Below are 18,604 nucleotides of genomic sequence, written 5' to 3'. Positions count from 1 at the left end.
GTGTGCGATAGGTAGCATGGATGAGCCAAACGATATATTTTAGTATAAATAACAATTAAATAGTTAACTAATAAATTAACTCATAATAATAACAATATTGTGCAGATGATAAAATTGTAACTATTTACTTATTCCAAATATCTTTTGCATTACAACCATTCATTTAAAGTGCTCGAACTCTATAGCTAAATATTGTGTGATGTATCGCAAATTCAATCGGGATGTTTCGCAACACTATCAGCTGTGCTCGATGAGCCCAAAAAATACCAAAGAAAAACGATTATTATTTTTCGATAACGTTTGAAATTTGTTAAGCTTTGAAGCATGTTGCACGTTAAACGTATGGCGTTGTATACTTTCACCGCTAAGCCAGCAGTTTAAGGTTAAATCGACTTATTTCTGGGTATTTAGAAAACCACTCGATGTCAGGTCAACGGCCAACAAATGTGTGTCGAGTTCAAAAGGCCGACAGCATCAACAATGCTGCGAAAACACTTGATGATATCTTGTTGACTGGTCGCACAAGCCAATGCCATATTATTGTTATTATAAAGAATCGCGCAAAGAAAAATAAAAGTATATACACATACATATATTTTTTATATATATGTATATAATATAAATAAAGTTTACTGTTTGCGGAACAACAAATGAGAGAAGTAATCTGCGTTAATTTATTGCATGACAATCTGCAGCAATGGGCGTATTTTCACTTTCGTCGCTTCGTTATCAGCGAACTGTGATTATTATTTACTTATGCAAAATATGTATATGAAAGCAAAAGTTTGATGAAAATAAGTATGTAAACAAGACATAAAAATACATGAAACTGTTTCCAGCATAGTGAAAAGGAATTGTAGCATCTTCTATTGCCTCGCTGTTAGGTTAGATTTCAATAAACAATAAACGGATAACAGGATATGCTTGTTAATGCTTTTCCTTTATTCTCTCTTCTTCTTGTTTTTCACGGATTTTTGTTTCACATGCCGCTTGCCTCGTGAACAGCCTAATCTTATCAACAAACGTCTGCAGACTTGAGATTCTATGCTACCTTTATTATTATTATTGTATTCGTAAATATTTATTTACGTTTGCCCTGCTGTCGGCAAACTTCACTTGAGCACATTATTACACCTGTTCGTAAGGTCAAGGTGTTTCATTATTTGGTTCGCTTTTGTCTGTGTGTGGGTCTGTATTGGTATGCATATGTGTGTGTGTGTGTTTGTATTTAAATTAGTTACTTTTATCACACATTTACCGTAGAGCCCACCAAATGAAGCCATTATAACAGGTAAATGTAAAGAGTCATTCATCTATAGAAGAAAAACCCGTTAATAGGCAGACAAATATACTTTCGATAGGAATACTGAAATATGGAATTCTCTAGAGTTGAATATAGGCAGGAGAACTCCCATACACCGAATGCATTTCACTTCCGTCTTAATAAAATGCCGGCTAAAAATAGATTTTAACACATTTAATTCATTGGAGATGTTTCTGAATTTTTGATTTCATAATGCGTGACGCCACCAGCTACTGCATCGGAATCCGACTGAGTTTATTAGGAAACACTCGAGCAAATATTTAAAAACAAAAAAACGCTTCAATTAAATATTTAACTCCGTTGACAAGCGAACAGGCAGTATTTGCGTGCTAAAGGTTCTTACGGCTTTTCACACTTTTAATGACTTGGGTATGTTAAAATTTGTTTTGCATGCATATTATATGTGTTGTGCACAGGTGTTTACAGGCTTGCCTCCCTGATTAGCTGAGGGATTTTTTTTTTTGTTAAATAAATTCTTAATCATATTTGATGTACCTAGTATATAATACATATAATTGGGGCATTTAAAGAGCCTTCGAAAAGTGTTGGGAAATTCGCTATATAATTTATGTGTGTGTTGTTTTAAAGGCTCTATAAATGCAATCGAACCATTAATGAGCCGCACGCGCAATTAAGATATTAAGATATTACGAATTTCGATGACACACCTACTAAAAGTAACAGCTGAGAATACTGCAGTCGGGCTTAACTGACTGCATGATACTCGTTTAGGGATTATATAGCAAATATATATATTTATAAAAACAATACTTTTTTTGTGTTTACCTCGCTCTCTGTAGGTGTATGAAAAGTGTCTTACAAGCTTATAAGGTAAGATAAAGCCGCATATATTGATATATACACAATTTAAAGTCTCTCAGTCTCAAGATCCGATTCATGCCCATATACCCATTTCACATCATGAATGAGCAAAAGAAATAAAATAACCACAGTTAGAGTTACACTCAGATAGGTGAATTGGCGGCGTGCGACTTCAATAAACTGAGTCACATGCTGTCAGATTTATATCGGATATATGCTTCACTATTGTGTCCCATGTCGAAAATAGAGACCCTAAATCTTATCTACTTCTGGCTGCAGTGGAGTGCGGTGCGAGTCTTTTTAAAGTCAGCGAAGCCAAGCGATGCTCTGCGGTACAAAAGTCATAGCTGGCGCTATAAAGATTAGACTGTATATTACTATTAGTACCGCTGTAAACGCTATATTTAAGATAGCAAGCTCTAGTTGGCTTTACGACATGTACATAAGTTAGATAATGCGACTGAAGGAATACCATTTGCTAAACTGAAAAACACAATCAAATGGAAAATAATTGAAAAAATAAAAACAAAAAAAGCGACAGGGTAAAGATCAAATCTAGCCGATTCCAATACACATATATATTAATATATATACACCTCAGTTTTAGTTGACAGCCTTCGATTTGCTGGCACCCTCCTCTAGATTACTAAAGTCAACTCTTGAGTTTGATAGCTAGATAGGCAATTGTACGTGTTCCACTCCAGCCAAAGTGGTTCAAGTCTCGTGACAACTTTTCATGACAATTCCAAATTGTGGATAATATCTGAACTAACTAGGCAAGTCAGTTGAAAACCTGTGCTAGCTTTTACTGGCCGCGACCCTCAAAATGTCAAAAGCTGTCTTTGTGGCAAGCTTTTTTAATTGCTTAAGTATTAACTGGTTTGTCTCTCTCTCTCTTTCTTTCTCTTTCTCTGTCTCTCTCTCTCTCTCTGTCTTTGTATGGTAGTTACCCTCATGAGCTATGACCTCTTCTGAAAAAAATTGTTTACTTACTTTTTTCGCTTCACGTGATGTTCATGGCATAACTTCTTAGTTGTATAACCAAATAAATAAAAACAACAAAAATTTCCTACTATTTGCAAATTTTATAAAATTTCCATTTACTAATTTGTGTTCGTTAATTGCCAAACGATTGAGAGTTTAGTTTAAGATATACATATATATTATCCAGTGATATAGTTATTGCGGTTGAAGCTAGGCAAATGCAATATGAAATTTAAATTTAAAATAATTATATTATATATAATTAATAATGTAACTATAACATAATACAATAATCCATTTATAATTAAATATAATATAACAAATATTATATTTTAGCTTTATCATATATATTATTGATGTATGTTTAATTATTATAGTTTTGTTATATTATTATTATATTATTAACTTTGTATTAAGCAAATGTACATTAAATAATTAGTATCGTTTTACGCGGGTTTTAAACGCCCAATTGTCCAGCTATCTTAACAAAGTGCATAAAGCTTTTCAACTTCAATTAGCATATAAAATTATACAAATAATTGTGGCTAAAAAGTGTAAAGTATTATTTATCTATTTTCTATTTTTAAAATGCCTTAATCACCTACTAACTACTGCTAGCTAAAATTATACTGTAATTGAATTAAAATTGAAACAAGTTTTCTCGTTTTTCCCCCGCAGCACAGTTCGGTGTAACCTAAATACAAATATTATAAGCATATACAGAAATTTGTTTATACATATATGTACATAGATTCAATTCGAGCTGAAACTTCTTGAGAGATACAAGGTCAGGGGCAGCAATGCACATTTGAAGTTGTCTTTTAATTATGATTATGATCATGATCATTACGATTGTTTACCGAGCCAGTGACATATGGCAGCAGAGTGTGATCCAGCTGCTGTGCGGGGGGGATTTCCTTGCCCTGTCCCAATATAAATGAAAGTGTGGTTCGCAGTTGACACTTGAACATGGGAAACGTTTCTCACTGACATTGGGATTGCATCGGGCCATTACTTTTGACTTGAAGAGCTAATCAAGTGCACATTCTGCAGTGTCTTCTCACCCAGTGGCGTCTGTCTGCCTTGGGGTGGGGGGCATATCAATAGTTGTTTTGCCTACGCCTTTCGTTGCTGTCTTAATTGACCCAAGCGCTGAATGCGGCGCCTATTGGAGCTCGGTTCGAGTTACAGTTCCATCAATTCAAAAGGTCACAGTCCGCACTCTACTGATTGACAAAACTCTTGCCGAGACGAGCGACAGAGCCATAAATAGACGGCCATCCATAAAGGCATTTCATTTCGTACGCCTCAATTAATTTGCTCGAATAAATAACGCAAAATACTCGAATGGAAGTTAGATATTGAGAGTATGAGCAGTCTGAGTCCATTTTTGTATTATATATATATATATCTATATATATTTATATATATAAAGAGCATACCAGTTGTAACCGGAAATATTTTCGGTCATGGACACGTGGATAGCGGTTTTGGCCGGATTTGGGACTTTACATGGAAATATACCCGACTTTTGCATTCATTTTCAGAAATACCCTAACTAGAGGGCTTTGGTCGAATTCGCTGCCAGACAGTTTTACGAAGTTAATAAGTTGTTAATTATATTATTATAATTAAATATTATATGATATAATATATTGGCGATATTTTTGTTTTTGGAAAAAGAGACGTGAATATGCAAATATTACTATAGGTACATAACTAATGGATATATTTAAATAAAAATATAAATAATATTAAAACGAGTCAGAATCTTACAAAGGAATAAAATAAATAAAAAATTTTTTTTAATAACAAAAGTAAAAAATCTATTTCTGAAACAGTTAAAATATAAAACATTTAATACAAAATGTAAAAAATATAATAACAATAAAATCAAGTACAAATAAAAAATAAAATAGATGAAATAAAATAAGTTATATTTTGTTTATATTTTATTGTTTTTATATTTAACATTAAAATTGAAATATAAATAATATGAAAATATAAAATATTAATAACGTTTTGTAAAATAAATACAAAAATAAATGAAATAAAATTACAAATTGAATAAAAAATCCTGAAAGTAAAATGAATTTTGAGAATTTTTAAATGTAGAATCTATAAAAATGTATAAATTAAATGCTTTAAATATAGTTTAATTGAAAAGGGTATTTGAAATACGTCATACTTGAGTGATATGTTCTTTCGATGATTATTTGGCATAATTTTTGTTGATTAAAATGATGTACAAACAATTCAATTTCAATTGCAGAATGGCTCTTTATGATCTGGTATGCTGCAAGTCAGCAGGCCAATTGAGGAACCAACAGCAACAGCAACAACAATAACAACAACTACAATGAAGATCATCACACGCAGCTCAACCGAGCTGTCTGTCAGATCGTTTGGGATTGGATTGTGTCACATGCGTGGGTCATTTGATACGCCTGTCTGGATGGAGGAGGCGCTTTTTAATTTAAGCTGTCGACATTCATTGAGCCACATATTCATATGTATGTGGAGTTCTTCAGGGTTAGCTGGGAGGGCAGGAGAGCGAACCATAAATATGCTGATAGCATTAGCAATTAATAAATATGTTTTATTAGTGGCCGTTATTATCAATTAATATGTCATTTCATTTTGGGCACTTTTTAACATATTTCTTAGAAATGACACTTGTATATACATATATCATATATATAGTATAATAATATATCATATAGTTTGCAGTTTGTTAAGTGCTTGCTCTTGATAATCAGACTCTTGTTGAGTTCAATCGCCTGAACAAAGTGTGCCATTGATAATAAAATAAAAAACTTGGCTGATAAACCTGCAGTGTTCGTAATACACACTTACAGAGATATATATGTATATTCATACATATATAGGGCATAATACTTAACTGTCGCCAGGCACCGAGCCTTTCGCTTGATAAATAATCTATAATCCAAAGCCGATTGTGATTTGTTTTAATCTCTATAAATGTACATAGTTGTGGTTAATACATATAATAGAGGCTTTCGAAATCTAACGTAGTTAGATAACGCCCGTATTTGATTGTCTTTGGCATACGGATCACGTTGCGCCTATAACAATTAAGCACTGGCAATGATCATTCATTTAGATCGTTCATTTACTGGTTTTAGGCCACAGCTCGGGTAGCGCTCATCAAAGAACTATGTAGTAAATAATACATATATATACTATATACATATAATGTATCTATCTCAACTCAACCGCAATAAACCGCACAATTTGCACCAAGCTAATGCCGAATATTGTAAAACAGAAAAAATCGAAAACAAAAACAAAAATAATACTGCTGTAAACCAATTTTGGTTAGAATTATAGATGTAGTTGCATATTAACTACTTGCATACTTGCTATATAGTAGTACATAGCGTGCTCGCTCAACTAATAGTAAAGCCATTCACTTTAGCACCTAGCTAGAACCAGCTACGGACACCTCCTCCTTCTCCAGCTGTCTCTCCCCCCTCGTCTAAAAACATTGTTTAATTGCATTTCACAAAGAAAAATACAAAACAAAAAAACTAAAATATTGTACTAGTTAGGTTGATTTTGTTTAGTTTTGTATTTGTAAGAGATTTGGCTGGCAAACGTTGTTGCACGTATTGAATACTCTGTATTGGATAATGGAGCTTTTCTTTGACAGCTTGTCATAAATTAGCTGAAAGTAATTAAGCGGAATCCCGTGGGAAATTCCAGACTAGCTGAGTACCCTTAATACATAATGCTAGCCTATGCCTAATGGATTTTACATTTATGTTGCTTTATTAAAAAAATGATTTGTATTCAAGATGAATATCTACATGTGAAATTTGATAGCTCCAACTCGTATGGCTTCACAATTATGTTGAACAAATTGATATGGAAATCGATTTATGTAGATATAGAAGAACTGATTGTAAAATTGAGGTGTGTTTAGTATAGAAAACAAATTTATATTTCACATTTGTATGTTACTAGTTTTTGGTAGTTCAGACAGATGTGCCAGATTGTTCTAGCTAGAGATTTTGCCTATATATCTATTCCATAGCATATATACCCTATGGCTTAAAATATTAGTAAAGGGTATTATTTGTATAGACAATTGTTTTAATTTGAAGTTTAATGACCATTTGCTACAGCTAAACCCTTATATGTAGCCATTGGTACTTTAGTATAGTTGTTTATTCTATAATATTTGTAGCGCGTGTTCGATAAGTACATGATTCACTGCGAAAACCCGTTAAAATATTCAATACAGCTCCGAATCGAAAGTTAAATGAAACGAAAATGAATTTGTACAAAACGAGAAGTATATATGTAAACACAAAGTTCCTTGTGCGGGAACGCACGGAGCATGTGAAAGACGTCGACGACGACGACGACGATGGCGATGTCGTCAACAACGTCGTTGACCACGAGGACGGGCAATTCGGCCAGATAGCGATTTTTATGAGTGGGGTCTCTTAAAACTATATAAGCGTAGAGTACGTATGGGCACACACACACACAAACATACATGTAGAGCTTGCGATTCCTTGACGCAGTGATCGACGCTGGCAGCGACGCCAGCAGCAATAACTCTCAACAGCACACAACAGAGAAGTAGCAGAGCAGAGAAGTAGCAGCAGCAGCAACAACTGAGCAGCTGCGACTGAGCTGCGCAGCAGCAGCAACGCTTATCTGTTCGCATATAAACTAAAGTCAGTGGAAATAATTTCTCATTTGAAATTTAACAGCCGACGTGCGCGGAAGGCAGAACAAAAGCGCGGTAGATCGTGTGGTGTGAAAAGCCGCTAAAACCAATAAACGACGACAGAGTAAAAGCACTCACACCAAATAAGAGAGGAAGTAGTAGAAGAAGCAGCAGAAGCCAAAACCAGCAGCCGCAGCAGCAGCAGCAGCAGCAGCGCAGCAGCAAAAGACTGAAGAAAAGCCCACAAGAAGTGCGTGATTCCAGTGCACTTTCATTGCACATTCCAGTCTCGTGCGCGCAGTACGATTTGAGTTGCCGTTGCGTGCGGTTCTTCATCGCTGTCTCTCTGTCTCAGTGTCCCCCTCTCTCGCTTCCTCGCTTCCCACAGCCGGCCGCTGTCTCTGTCGCGTTTTGCTTTCGCTATCTGTCCTGTTGCGCGTGCGCCAAAAGTGAAAAGTGTATCAAAGTAGAATTAATAAATTATTCGTGTGCGCCGAGGATCTGTGCGACAAAGTGTGAATAATTATTGTTTTCGCCGTAGCGAAAAGCGTAATCCGTAACCGTGGCGAAGGAATTGTCCAATTTGTTAACATTACAACAGAACACGGCTGAGATGACACAACAACCGCAATGGGGCATAAGTTTATCAAAGTGTAAGTGCAATAAGAATCCAACTCAAGCTAAGCCAATTGGAAGTGTTTGCAAGTGTGGGCGCAGTGTGTTTGTTGTGTGTGCGTGTGTGTGTTGTGCTTTGAATTGGGAATTCGAAATAAAATTCAAATCGGATTTCGAATTCGTTGAACTCTGGCTCGACATTCTTATAATGTATTTTGTTTAATTATTGCTCAACCGACATTGACCGACAACAACAACAACAACAACAGTAAATTGAACGCAAACTTAACTTTTAAGCGTACATACCTTATATATATATGTATATATATATATGTATGTATATCGCATAAAATAAACAATGACAAACCATTTTTACTTCTCTGCATTTGCACTTCCGATTCAGTTTTTGTATTGTATTCTTTTCTTTTTTTTGTATTCCGCACATGATTTGGTTACGGATGCGATTCTGTTTGATCTTTGTTTCGCTATAGCATTATATGCCAGGCACGCGTCAACATAATCATCAATAATCTTGCTGTCAATCGATCTCTAATTTGCCTATTTCTATGTACAAATGACGACGTCTGGCATCAAATTTGCATGTGAATAAAGAAAGGCGAGACGGTGACGAAAACTACAAAAACTACAAAAAAAAAAAAAAAAAAAAAAAAAAAAAAACATAAATAAATAAATAAAAAAATTAAAAATAAATAAAGTAAAGCCCTGCTTAATTCAGAGAGTTCTTGGAATTTCAGAGCTGCCTACGCATGTTTGTAGGGTGCACAGCATTGGGGTTTATCGTTTTACGCAGGCCATTCGTCCAACTACTACGTATATCTATAGAAATATTTAAATATACCTATACTATATTTAAGCTACAGCCCAGACATGCATTTACCTTACTTGGCAATTTATGACCGAATTTATCGAAACGATGTCAAATAAAGTAGCAAAACGTGTTCATATATATTCGTGAATTCTTGAATTTTGGATTTTTTTTATGCCAGGCAACTCGTCTTTTACGTATATTTATATTTAAGGTAAATAAAGCTGATTATATATTTGCAAAATTATAAATACTTTATATAAACAAAAATTACCGATGCTTCTCTCGAACGTCACATTTTTTTAAGGCCAATACAAAATACTTAAAATGTATAAAATATATAATTCCAGAACTAGTTTTTTTAATGGCAAATGTTGTCGGCATATGTATGATATATATAGTAATATCAGCAATATTTACCCATATGTATAGGAGCTATTTGATTTCTAAAGTAGAGTCTAAATCTAGCTGATATCAAACTTGAGTTAAAAAGAAGCGAATCAATTAGATTACAAATAAAATTTGTGTTGGGCCTAAGCAATTATCACGAACGTGTTAAACTCTCTTCAAAAATTTAAAAATAAATATGTATATGTATATATACATATATAAATTCTGCTGCTGCTTCAATGGGGCAACTAGCGTTAGCGACCTCCTTATAAAGCCAATGCTCATTTCCTTTCCATTGTTTTATTTTCTATCTGTCGTTTTTTTTTGGGCAAGGTCAATGTAATAAACGAGTTTTCTTTCTCTGTTTTTTTTTTTTTTTTAATTTTTTTTTTTATATACTCTGCTGCAATGCGTTCCCTTTCTCCATAATAAGAACTACAGTCTTGGGCAAGCATTTCTTTTGTAAGAACTTATAAAGTATTAAGATGATATATGTATGTATATACATATCTTCAAAATGTTGCAATGCTTCCAACTGGCATATATATATTTATATATCTATATAATTTTTTTCGTTTAAATTCGTGCGCTTTTATTTGTCATATGCAAATGTTTATGTTTTTGTTAAAGCTGAAAATAGTGGGAGAAAAATGTTAAAGTTTTTTTTTTTTTTTTTTTTTTTTTTTTTTTTTTTTTTTTTGTGCTGTAAACCTGAGTTAGGTGCTTAAGTATTTTCCTTTTGTTTGAATGGGTTTCTTGACACTTATGATTGATTACCCAGCATGTGTCATTGCCTCTATAATATAGCATATAGGCTTCATTTAAGTCGAGCGTAGGCTCGATTCTTGGTTTCTGCCCGGCATAGTTGCGATATGCATGCTTGGACTCATTGAACTCTTAAACTTTTCCATGCCTTATCCGCAGTCGAACTGGATCAGTGCACGCATATCATATAAATATATGTATATGCAATGTATTGCTCGTACTTCAGCCTCGTGCTTAATTTTCGCAAGAATGAGTGTGTAAAAAGTCATGTCTGAAGAAATTGTACAAAAATGATGATGTCGTGCTATCGCCAATCACAATATAAATATATAAGTATACATAATCGCTGATAAAAATAAAGACCCCACTAGTTAAGGCTTATCTCAGATCTTTGTCACAGCGCAAAGCTCATAATTTACTTAAGTTTTTCCACTTAAAATGCAATTGCATAGAAAAAAGCTCCATTAACTTTAGTATATGTAGTTTCCATATATAATATATTCTAGTCAACTAACTGTTATAATAGCAAAATTTTTATACGAGGTGCATTCAAAAAGTAAAGCAAAGTGTTTTTTTTTCTTTCTCAAAATATATTGAAGAAGTTTTTAAATGTTTTATGTTTAAAATATACTCGAATATTGAATTCTAATTTTTAAATACTATTTAAACACACCTCGTTTGTAACTATTATTACTAATTATTCAATCAATTTAAGTATTCGATGTACGTTTTAAAGAAGCACTCTTGCTTATAAATTATATTTGTTATTCCATTAACTAATGAATTTTTAGTGCGGAAATGTACCATACGTTTATTATTTTATTCTTATTAATCGTTTATAATAGTAATTACTTGTGCTTATCGCATAATACAAATCTAAATGTCTGACTAGTGTAACCATATCTACAGAGCTATCAGCTATCAGATAACGCATCCGGGCATATATAATAAAGAGCACAAATGACGGAAGGCTACTAATCGTGATTGAGGATTAGAATCGAGTAAATTATGGTCCACTTCATGATATGATTAGCGCTCCATTTACATATATAAATATGTATATGTGTATATATATATATATATATATATATGAATATCTTTTTATATCTATATAGAGCCGCTGCCACCTTATCAATACCTTTTCCCGGTTTGTAGTGAGTGCCTGGTAATTGGATTGTGTTTTATTTGAGAATCGTGTTGCTTATAAATCTTGTACCGGCTGTCGGCTTTCGATTCGAGTATTTGTTAAACACTTTGGTAAATATTGAGGCATCATTAAATTGTCTACCGTCCGTACTGGAACTACGTAAATATATATATATACATAGATATAATAATTTATGAGTGCTAATTTCTATGTCAAATAGAATTGCAGCTCAGTGACGTCGATTAGATTCACTGTTTACTTTTCTCAATTAAACCAAAATCCCATCGTCCTATAAACTGAATTAACAACTGACAGCTGGAAATTGGGCCGGGAGTTAAGAGTTTGGTATGGGGGAAATGGGTGTTACGGCCGGTGCCGATGCCGATGCTGCTGACCGAAGCGTGGATAATTATGGGTGCGACAATCAGCACATCAACAATACTCAATTTTGTTTTTATACCCTGAACCCATTGAAAATGGGAAATCAGGGTATAATGGTTTTGTGAAAAGTTTGTAACAGGCAGAAGGAGGCGTGGCAGACCCCACAAAGTATATATATTCTTGATCAGTGCGACGAGCTGAGTCGATTTGTCCCTGTCCGTCTGTCCGTCCGTCCGTCCGTATGTATGAACGCGTCGATCTCAGAAGATATAAGAGTTAGAGACTTGAAATTTTTTTTCTAGGTCTGTGTATATCACGCGCATATCTTTTTTTTTTATATCGATAACTACTCCCGATATTTTATTATCGATTAAAAACCTTATCGTAAGCCAGTTATTTAATTATATCTCCTACACCTTTAGAGCAAGAGCTTACAAATTTTAAATGTAGACTTAAATATACTTTATATAATTTCGATTTTTGTTGTAATTTACCCCCCACCCCTAAATTCACCCCCTCACCCTCACCTTTGTAAAAGGCGTATTTCAAGTACTAGAGACGTGTGCTTGGGAATGTACATACATTTTCACCAAATGATTATGCTCTGAAAGCTTCATTAAGATTGTACGTCTAGAAATTAAATTATTCAACAAATAAATTCTTATAATGCTGCCCACACTACAGCGCAGCCCAAGCGCAGTCGCTGCTTACTGCGCAGTTAGCAGAGCGCGTTCTAATACGTGCGTGTGTATGTATGTGCGTCGAAAAGAAAAAAAAAAAGAAATATCAGATTAGAGGGTTCAGGGTATCTCCTAGTCGAGCAGTCTCGACTAGTCTTCTTACTTGTTTATTTTTGCTCTAATAATATTGTCATGAATTGGTTAGCGATCAAGAATAAATAGATACGCATGCAGCCAGTGGAGCTTAGCTGACTGCATAATACTCAATCACGATGATCGCGCCTGATAATTTTTGGTTATCTCAGCTTTGCAGCGTGTCAACCAAGTATATATTGCTGTGGACAGAGCAATGGGCAATGAAATCCAAAACAAGCCTGGCCTTGCAAATAAAACCAATATACCCCCTTACATTTCCTATTGTTATGACGTACAATTGTTAACTCTCGCACGCCCCTATTATTAAAATATGTGTACTGCGTAATGTGTTAATAAATTGTTAAGCTCATCATTGACAATATAGTTTTTTGAAACCCAAAAAAAAAAAAAAAATAATAATAAATAAAAAATAAATACATGTTTACATTAATTTAACCTTGGCATTTCGTAAATTGAAGAATAATAAAATAAAATACCAAAAACCACCAAATTAAGAAACTCAACATTCCCAAATTGAAATATCTCAAGAATCGAGCCATATCAATTTGTTTGGCATTTATTATGTTCGTGCGTACGAATGTTTTCTGAATGTCAAATTAAAAGCCGAACAATAAAATCAACTTGAGTACGAATGGCTAATTGCTGAGCAACTGTGCTTTTATGACTCCTTCCTCGGATTTAGCCACGTTAACTTATCGCGAATAACAAGAGGAATTTCTTAACTTATCAAGACATAATTTCATTTAACAAATTATGATGATATGGCGTAATAAAGACGAGGCTATAATTCAAATGAAAAGTACACTATACTTACAATAAATTCATAAATATTTATATGAGATTATGCAAGCGCCGAATAGTTATACAGTTTTTTCCCCACTATTTATCGTTTTTATTAAGCAGGGAAATTTTTTTTGGGATGTTTTGGATTGATGGCTTTGTAAAGGGGCATGTCGAGGGAGAAGGGAGCGTGGGTGAACATATGCAGTATATATATCGAATCGACTTCTATATCCTTTTGTTAGTATGTTCGTTCTTCTTCTTCTGCATATCTGTTCTTCTATGTCTCCTTCTGCCTATTTATTCTTTTGACAGTCTGTCTGTCTCTGGGTCTACCTGACGGTCCTTCCGTCCGACCGTCATTATATCTGTCCATCCTTCTGTATGTCCGTTCTTCTGCCTGTATATCCGTTCTTCCGTTTATTCCTCATTCTGCCTGATCTTCCTTCTTCGTCCTCTTTTCAGTCCCTATTTCTCTTCTTCTTGTGTCAGCCTGTCTGTATTTCTATCTAACTGATCGTCCTTCTCTCTGTCCGTCATTCAATCTATCCACCTTTCTGTATGTTCTACTTGCTGTCCATCCATCAATCTGTCTGTCCGTCATCTGTCCGCTATATTCTTTCTCCGTTCGTCCTTGTATTTGTTCATTCCATCAAACTGTCTGTCTATATGTCTCGCAACCTTGGCATTACAAGTGAGGGCCCCACAGCACGCGATGATCAGGTTTCTATTAAGTTTGTATTACATCAACGATAATTTAGTTCAATTAATTCTCTGAAATCAATTAAAATTGTTAACAATCTAAATTTTCTTAAGCATATATTGAATGTCTTTAGAGCTAAATTGATTTAGATTTAAGTTATATACAAATTATGATTACTTCCCATCTAGATGCCTCCCCTCACTTTTCCATTTTTGAGTGTGCAGGGTATATTCTAGTCGACCTAGCAGCTTACTAGACCATTTTAACTGGATGTATTTATTCTAATTTCGTTTACGTGCCTGGCACACATTACAACTTTGCCGCTGACTAATTGAAATGAATATATATATATTTATATATGTATATGTACGCAGTGGACAGCTAGCAATCAAATTTAATTTGTCATTTAACAGCTGAAAATTGATTTGTCTACTCTAATTGAATAACTTTCAAAATCAGCCCAGCAAATTGGCGATTTATTCACATGCTAACTTTTTTAGTGCACTTCGCTGGGCACTCACAAATTTGCATTGACGTCAACGAAACTTTTGTAATTAATTATATTACTAATTGGGAGAATCGATTAACTAAACTTGATCCGAACTTTTTACTCATTTGCAGACTTTGTGTTGCCACAACGTGTGATATTGGCCATAATGGGCTTTCTGGCCATCCTGAATGCCTATACGATGCGCGTCTGTCTCTCTCAGGCCATCACGGTGCTCGTCATCAAGAAGAACAGCTCGGAATCTGAAGACGGCGGCTCTGCGATCTGTGAAGCCGATGATTTGGATAATGGCGCCTCCTCCGATAGCGGTATATACGATTGGTCCGAGGAGCTGCAGGGCCTGATTCTGTCCTCGTTCTACATTGGCTACATTGTCACCCATGTGCCCGGCGGTCTGCTCGCCGAGAAGTTTGGCGGCAAATGGACTCTCGGCCTGGGCATTCTATCGACGGCTGTCTTCACGATGCTCACCCCGCTGGCCATTGAGCAGGGCGGCTCCGACTGGCTGATTGTGACGCGTGTCCTGATGGGCCTGGGCGAGGGCACCACATTCCCCGCATTGAGTGTCCTGCTGGCTGCCTGGGTGCCAGCCAACGAGCGTGGCAAGCTGGGCGCCTTGGTCCTGGGCGGTGGTCAGGTGGGCACCATTATGGGCAACCTGCTATCGGGCGTCTTCCTCGACGAGTTCGAATGGCCATTTGTCTTCTACTTCTTTGGCGGTCTTGGCGTCATTTGGTTTGTCATCTTCGTAAGTATCCTCACATGTTTTATATTTCCATTTAATTTTTAATATAGCTTAAGAAAAGTAGAGGAAGATGAAAACTTTATTTTCTCGTTTTATTTTGTAAAGTTTCTGCTCATTCTTTAGAAATGAGTATTTATTTAGTATTTTTTCTAATTGATTTCAAAAAAAAAAATTTTTTTTAAATTTTTTTTCTTAGTTCAATTAAGATTTAATTTTTTTGTTATTACATTTTGTATTATATTATTATTTTTTGTTTTTATATGATTTATGGAAGTTCTAGTAAAATGAATGCATGAATCTAAATCCAAATACTCTAATTTGGTATTTTAATACTGAAATTTAGTATTATTATATACATTTTGAATTAGGTTCTCATACTAACTAAGTCAAGGACGACAATTGAAATTCATCAATGTCGTTTTCATTTGTTTGTTTTCATGAATAAAATTAGCAATGCTTATTAAAATTCCTGATCTTTTTAGTTTCACCTAATATTTTATACTTTACTATACTATCTGCTTCAATCCAGTATTTTGGCTTCTTAACCTGTTGTTCGACAAGTTCATTATAATATTTTATACGATACTATTTATCATACACTTTTATGTAAATTTTGTTCTTTTGTTTGTTTTTTTTTTTTTTTATCTAGTATAAACTAGTTAGATTCACTTTTTTAAATGGACAAGAATGTCTGTAGCTTAATTGGGCATAGCTAATCCATTTCAGTATTTTGCTAAAGTCATATTTAAAAACTATTTAGTACAAATATTTATAAGTATATTTTAATAAAAAGGTAGTACCTAAACTGTTATATGATCTGCTTCTAACACAACTGTACACAATTTGCTTGCAGATCTTCCTCTGCTTCAGCGATCCCATGAGCCATCCGTTTATCAAGCCCTCGGAACGCGAATATCTGAGCAAGGAGATTGGAACAATTGGTCGTAACGATAATCTGCCGCCGACACCCTGGAAAGCCATCCTCACCAATCTGCCGATGTTTGCGCTGGTCTGCGCTCAGATCGGTCACGATTGGGGCTTCTATATCATGGTGACGGATTTGCCCAAGTATATGGCCGATGTGCTGCAGTTCTCGATCAAGGCCAACGGCCTGTACTCCTCCCTGCCCTACGTGATGATGTGGATCGTGTCGGTGGGCAGCGGCTTTGTGGCCGATTGGATGATTCGTCGTGGCATCATGAATACGACCAACACGCGTAAGGTGATGACTGGACTGGCCGCCTTCGGTCCAGCCATCTTCATGGTGGGCGCTTCCTATGCCGACTGCGATCGTGTCCTTGTCGTTGTCCTCTTCACCATCTGCATGGGCCTGATGGGCGCCTACTATGCGGGCATGAAGCTCAGTCCCCTGGACATGAGTCCCAACTATGCTGGCACCTTGATGGCCATCACGAACGGAATTGGAGCGATAACGGGCGTGGTGACGCCCTACCTGGTGGGCGTGATGACACCAAATGCCACGCTGCTCGAATGGCGCACCGTCTTCTGGGTGGCCTTTGCCGTACTCTTCATCACGGCCATCATCTACTGCATTTGGGCGTCCGGCGAAGTGCAGCCCTTCAACGATGCAATCATCGAGCCACGCAACGTCGACTTCGAGGCCGAGGAACGTAAGCCGCAGCCCAAATTGAAGGCCCTGGAGCAGAGCTCCTAGATCCAATCAGATCCAAAGTGCCATAGCCTAAATGCTCCAAACCATGTGCGTGTGATGTTTTCGTCCACCTGTTGAATTTCGAGAATTTTGTTGTTATGGAACCGCCAGAAGACATTGTTAATGTGCGATTCTCTATTGCAATTGCTAGTTTTATAGTATGCCAAAATGTCGGCCCCCAGTGCGCTGTCTAACTAAGTATATATATACATGTATGTCTATATCTATTGTAAGTTATAAGATTTTAGCTGCAGTTATGGCCCCCCCAAAAACCTCCCTAGTCCCAGTCCCTTGTAACTTATGCCTGTTATACGTAGGATAGATTTGCAATCCAATCACCCGTCCCAGCCGCCCACCTCCCACCAGCACCTGCAGCAATTTACTCTCTTAATTATTATTTAGTATTTAAACGCAACAGCAAAAAAAATCCAATTTTAGTTAAGCGGAACAAAAAAGAAAAACAATAAACAATAATAAGATAGCATGTACCTAATTTGCATTGCAAAATGCAAATTGCAAAATGTAAAATGAAGATGAAAAAAAAAAAAAAACAAAACATTCTGTTTAAATATTGTACGAAATTTTTTAATTGTTGATCAATGTGTAATACATGTGCTCTTAACTTTAAAGTTAAGACATAATTGTTTTTATAATGTTAGTCCAAATAAAGTGCATAAACTAATACAAAAACTTTGGCAATTTTTATTATTTTTTCTGAATGTTATTATATCTCGCTGATAGAATTTTTGAAAAAGTGGGAGTACTCTAGTATTTCAACTAGAAGAAAGCCTATCATGATCTATTTTTTTTTTTTAAATTTCCTATTAAATAACAAGTAAGAAAGCTCTAGTCGAGACTGCTCGACTACGAGATCCCCTGAACCCTTGGAGTGCTAGCTATTTCAATAATTTTTCGCGTCTTTCATCTTACACAAGAAACACACACACATACACAAACACATACACACACAAGCACCCAGGCATAAACACGCATGGGCTGCAGTGTGCGCTTACTATGAGAACTTAATTGTTTAATAACTTTTTTTGTGGAAGTACGATCTTCATGAAACTTTCAGATTATGATTATAACATGAATATGCATGTAATTGCCAAAGCACATGTCTCTAGTATTTGAAATACGCGTTTTACAAAAGTGAGGGTGAGGGGGTGAATTTAGAGGTGGGGGGGTAAATTTTAACAAAAACCGAAATTGTATAAATTGCATATAAGCATATATAAAAAATTTGGAGACTCTAGCAATAAAGGTGTAGAAGATATAATTTTATAACTGGTTTTCGATAAGGTTTTTCATCGATAAAAAAAGATCGGGATGAGTTATCGAATTTTAATGATAAACTCGATATCCGCGCTGTAATTACGAACATTTTACAAAAAATTTGAAGTC

General features: G+C 35.3%; 1 protein-coding gene across 1 annotated transcript; it reads left to right on the top strand.

Moving 5' to 3' along the window:
- The first annotated feature begins 7,842 nt into the window (after positions 1 to 7,842).
- On the top strand, positions 7,843 to 17,890 carry dmGlut (Dietary and metabolic glutamate transporter). Its single transcript, XM_018003714.2, has 3 exons — positions 7,843 to 8,485; positions 14,897 to 15,531; positions 16,382 to 17,890. Exons 1-3 carry the CDS (start codon positions 8,446 to 8,448, stop codon positions 17,201 to 17,203), a joined length of 1,497 nt encoding a protein of 498 aa, XP_017859203.1. The 5' UTR covers positions 7,843 to 8,445; the 3' UTR covers positions 17,204 to 17,890.
- Positions 17,891 to 18,604: the final 714 nt, after the last annotated feature.

The sequence above is a fragment of the Drosophila arizonae genome, chromosome 3, assembly GCF_054131065.1.
Source record: "Drosophila arizonae isolate 15081-1271.41 chromosome 3, UAZ_ARI_1.0, whole genome shotgun sequence".
Classification (NCBI taxonomy): Eukaryota; Metazoa; Arthropoda; class Insecta; order Diptera; family Drosophilidae; genus Drosophila; species Drosophila arizonae.
Note: the sequence above shows the minus strand (reverse complement) of the source record. Positions and strands in the feature narration are given on the sequence as shown.

Excerpts from the sequence above, each read along its gene's own strand:
- dmGlut (XM_018003714.2), top strand. The coding sequence starts at position 8,446 with ATGACACAACAACCGCAATGGGGCATAAGTTTATCAAAGT. Across the intron at positions 8,486-14,896 it reads GGGCATAAGTTTATCAAAGT|ACTTTGTGTTGCCACAACGT; the intron begins GTAAGTGCAATA and ends ACTCATTTGCAG. Across the intron at positions 15,532-16,381 it reads TCATTTGGTTTGTCATCTTC|ATCTTCCTCTGCTTCAGCGA; the intron begins GTAAGTATCCTC and ends ATTTGCTTGCAG.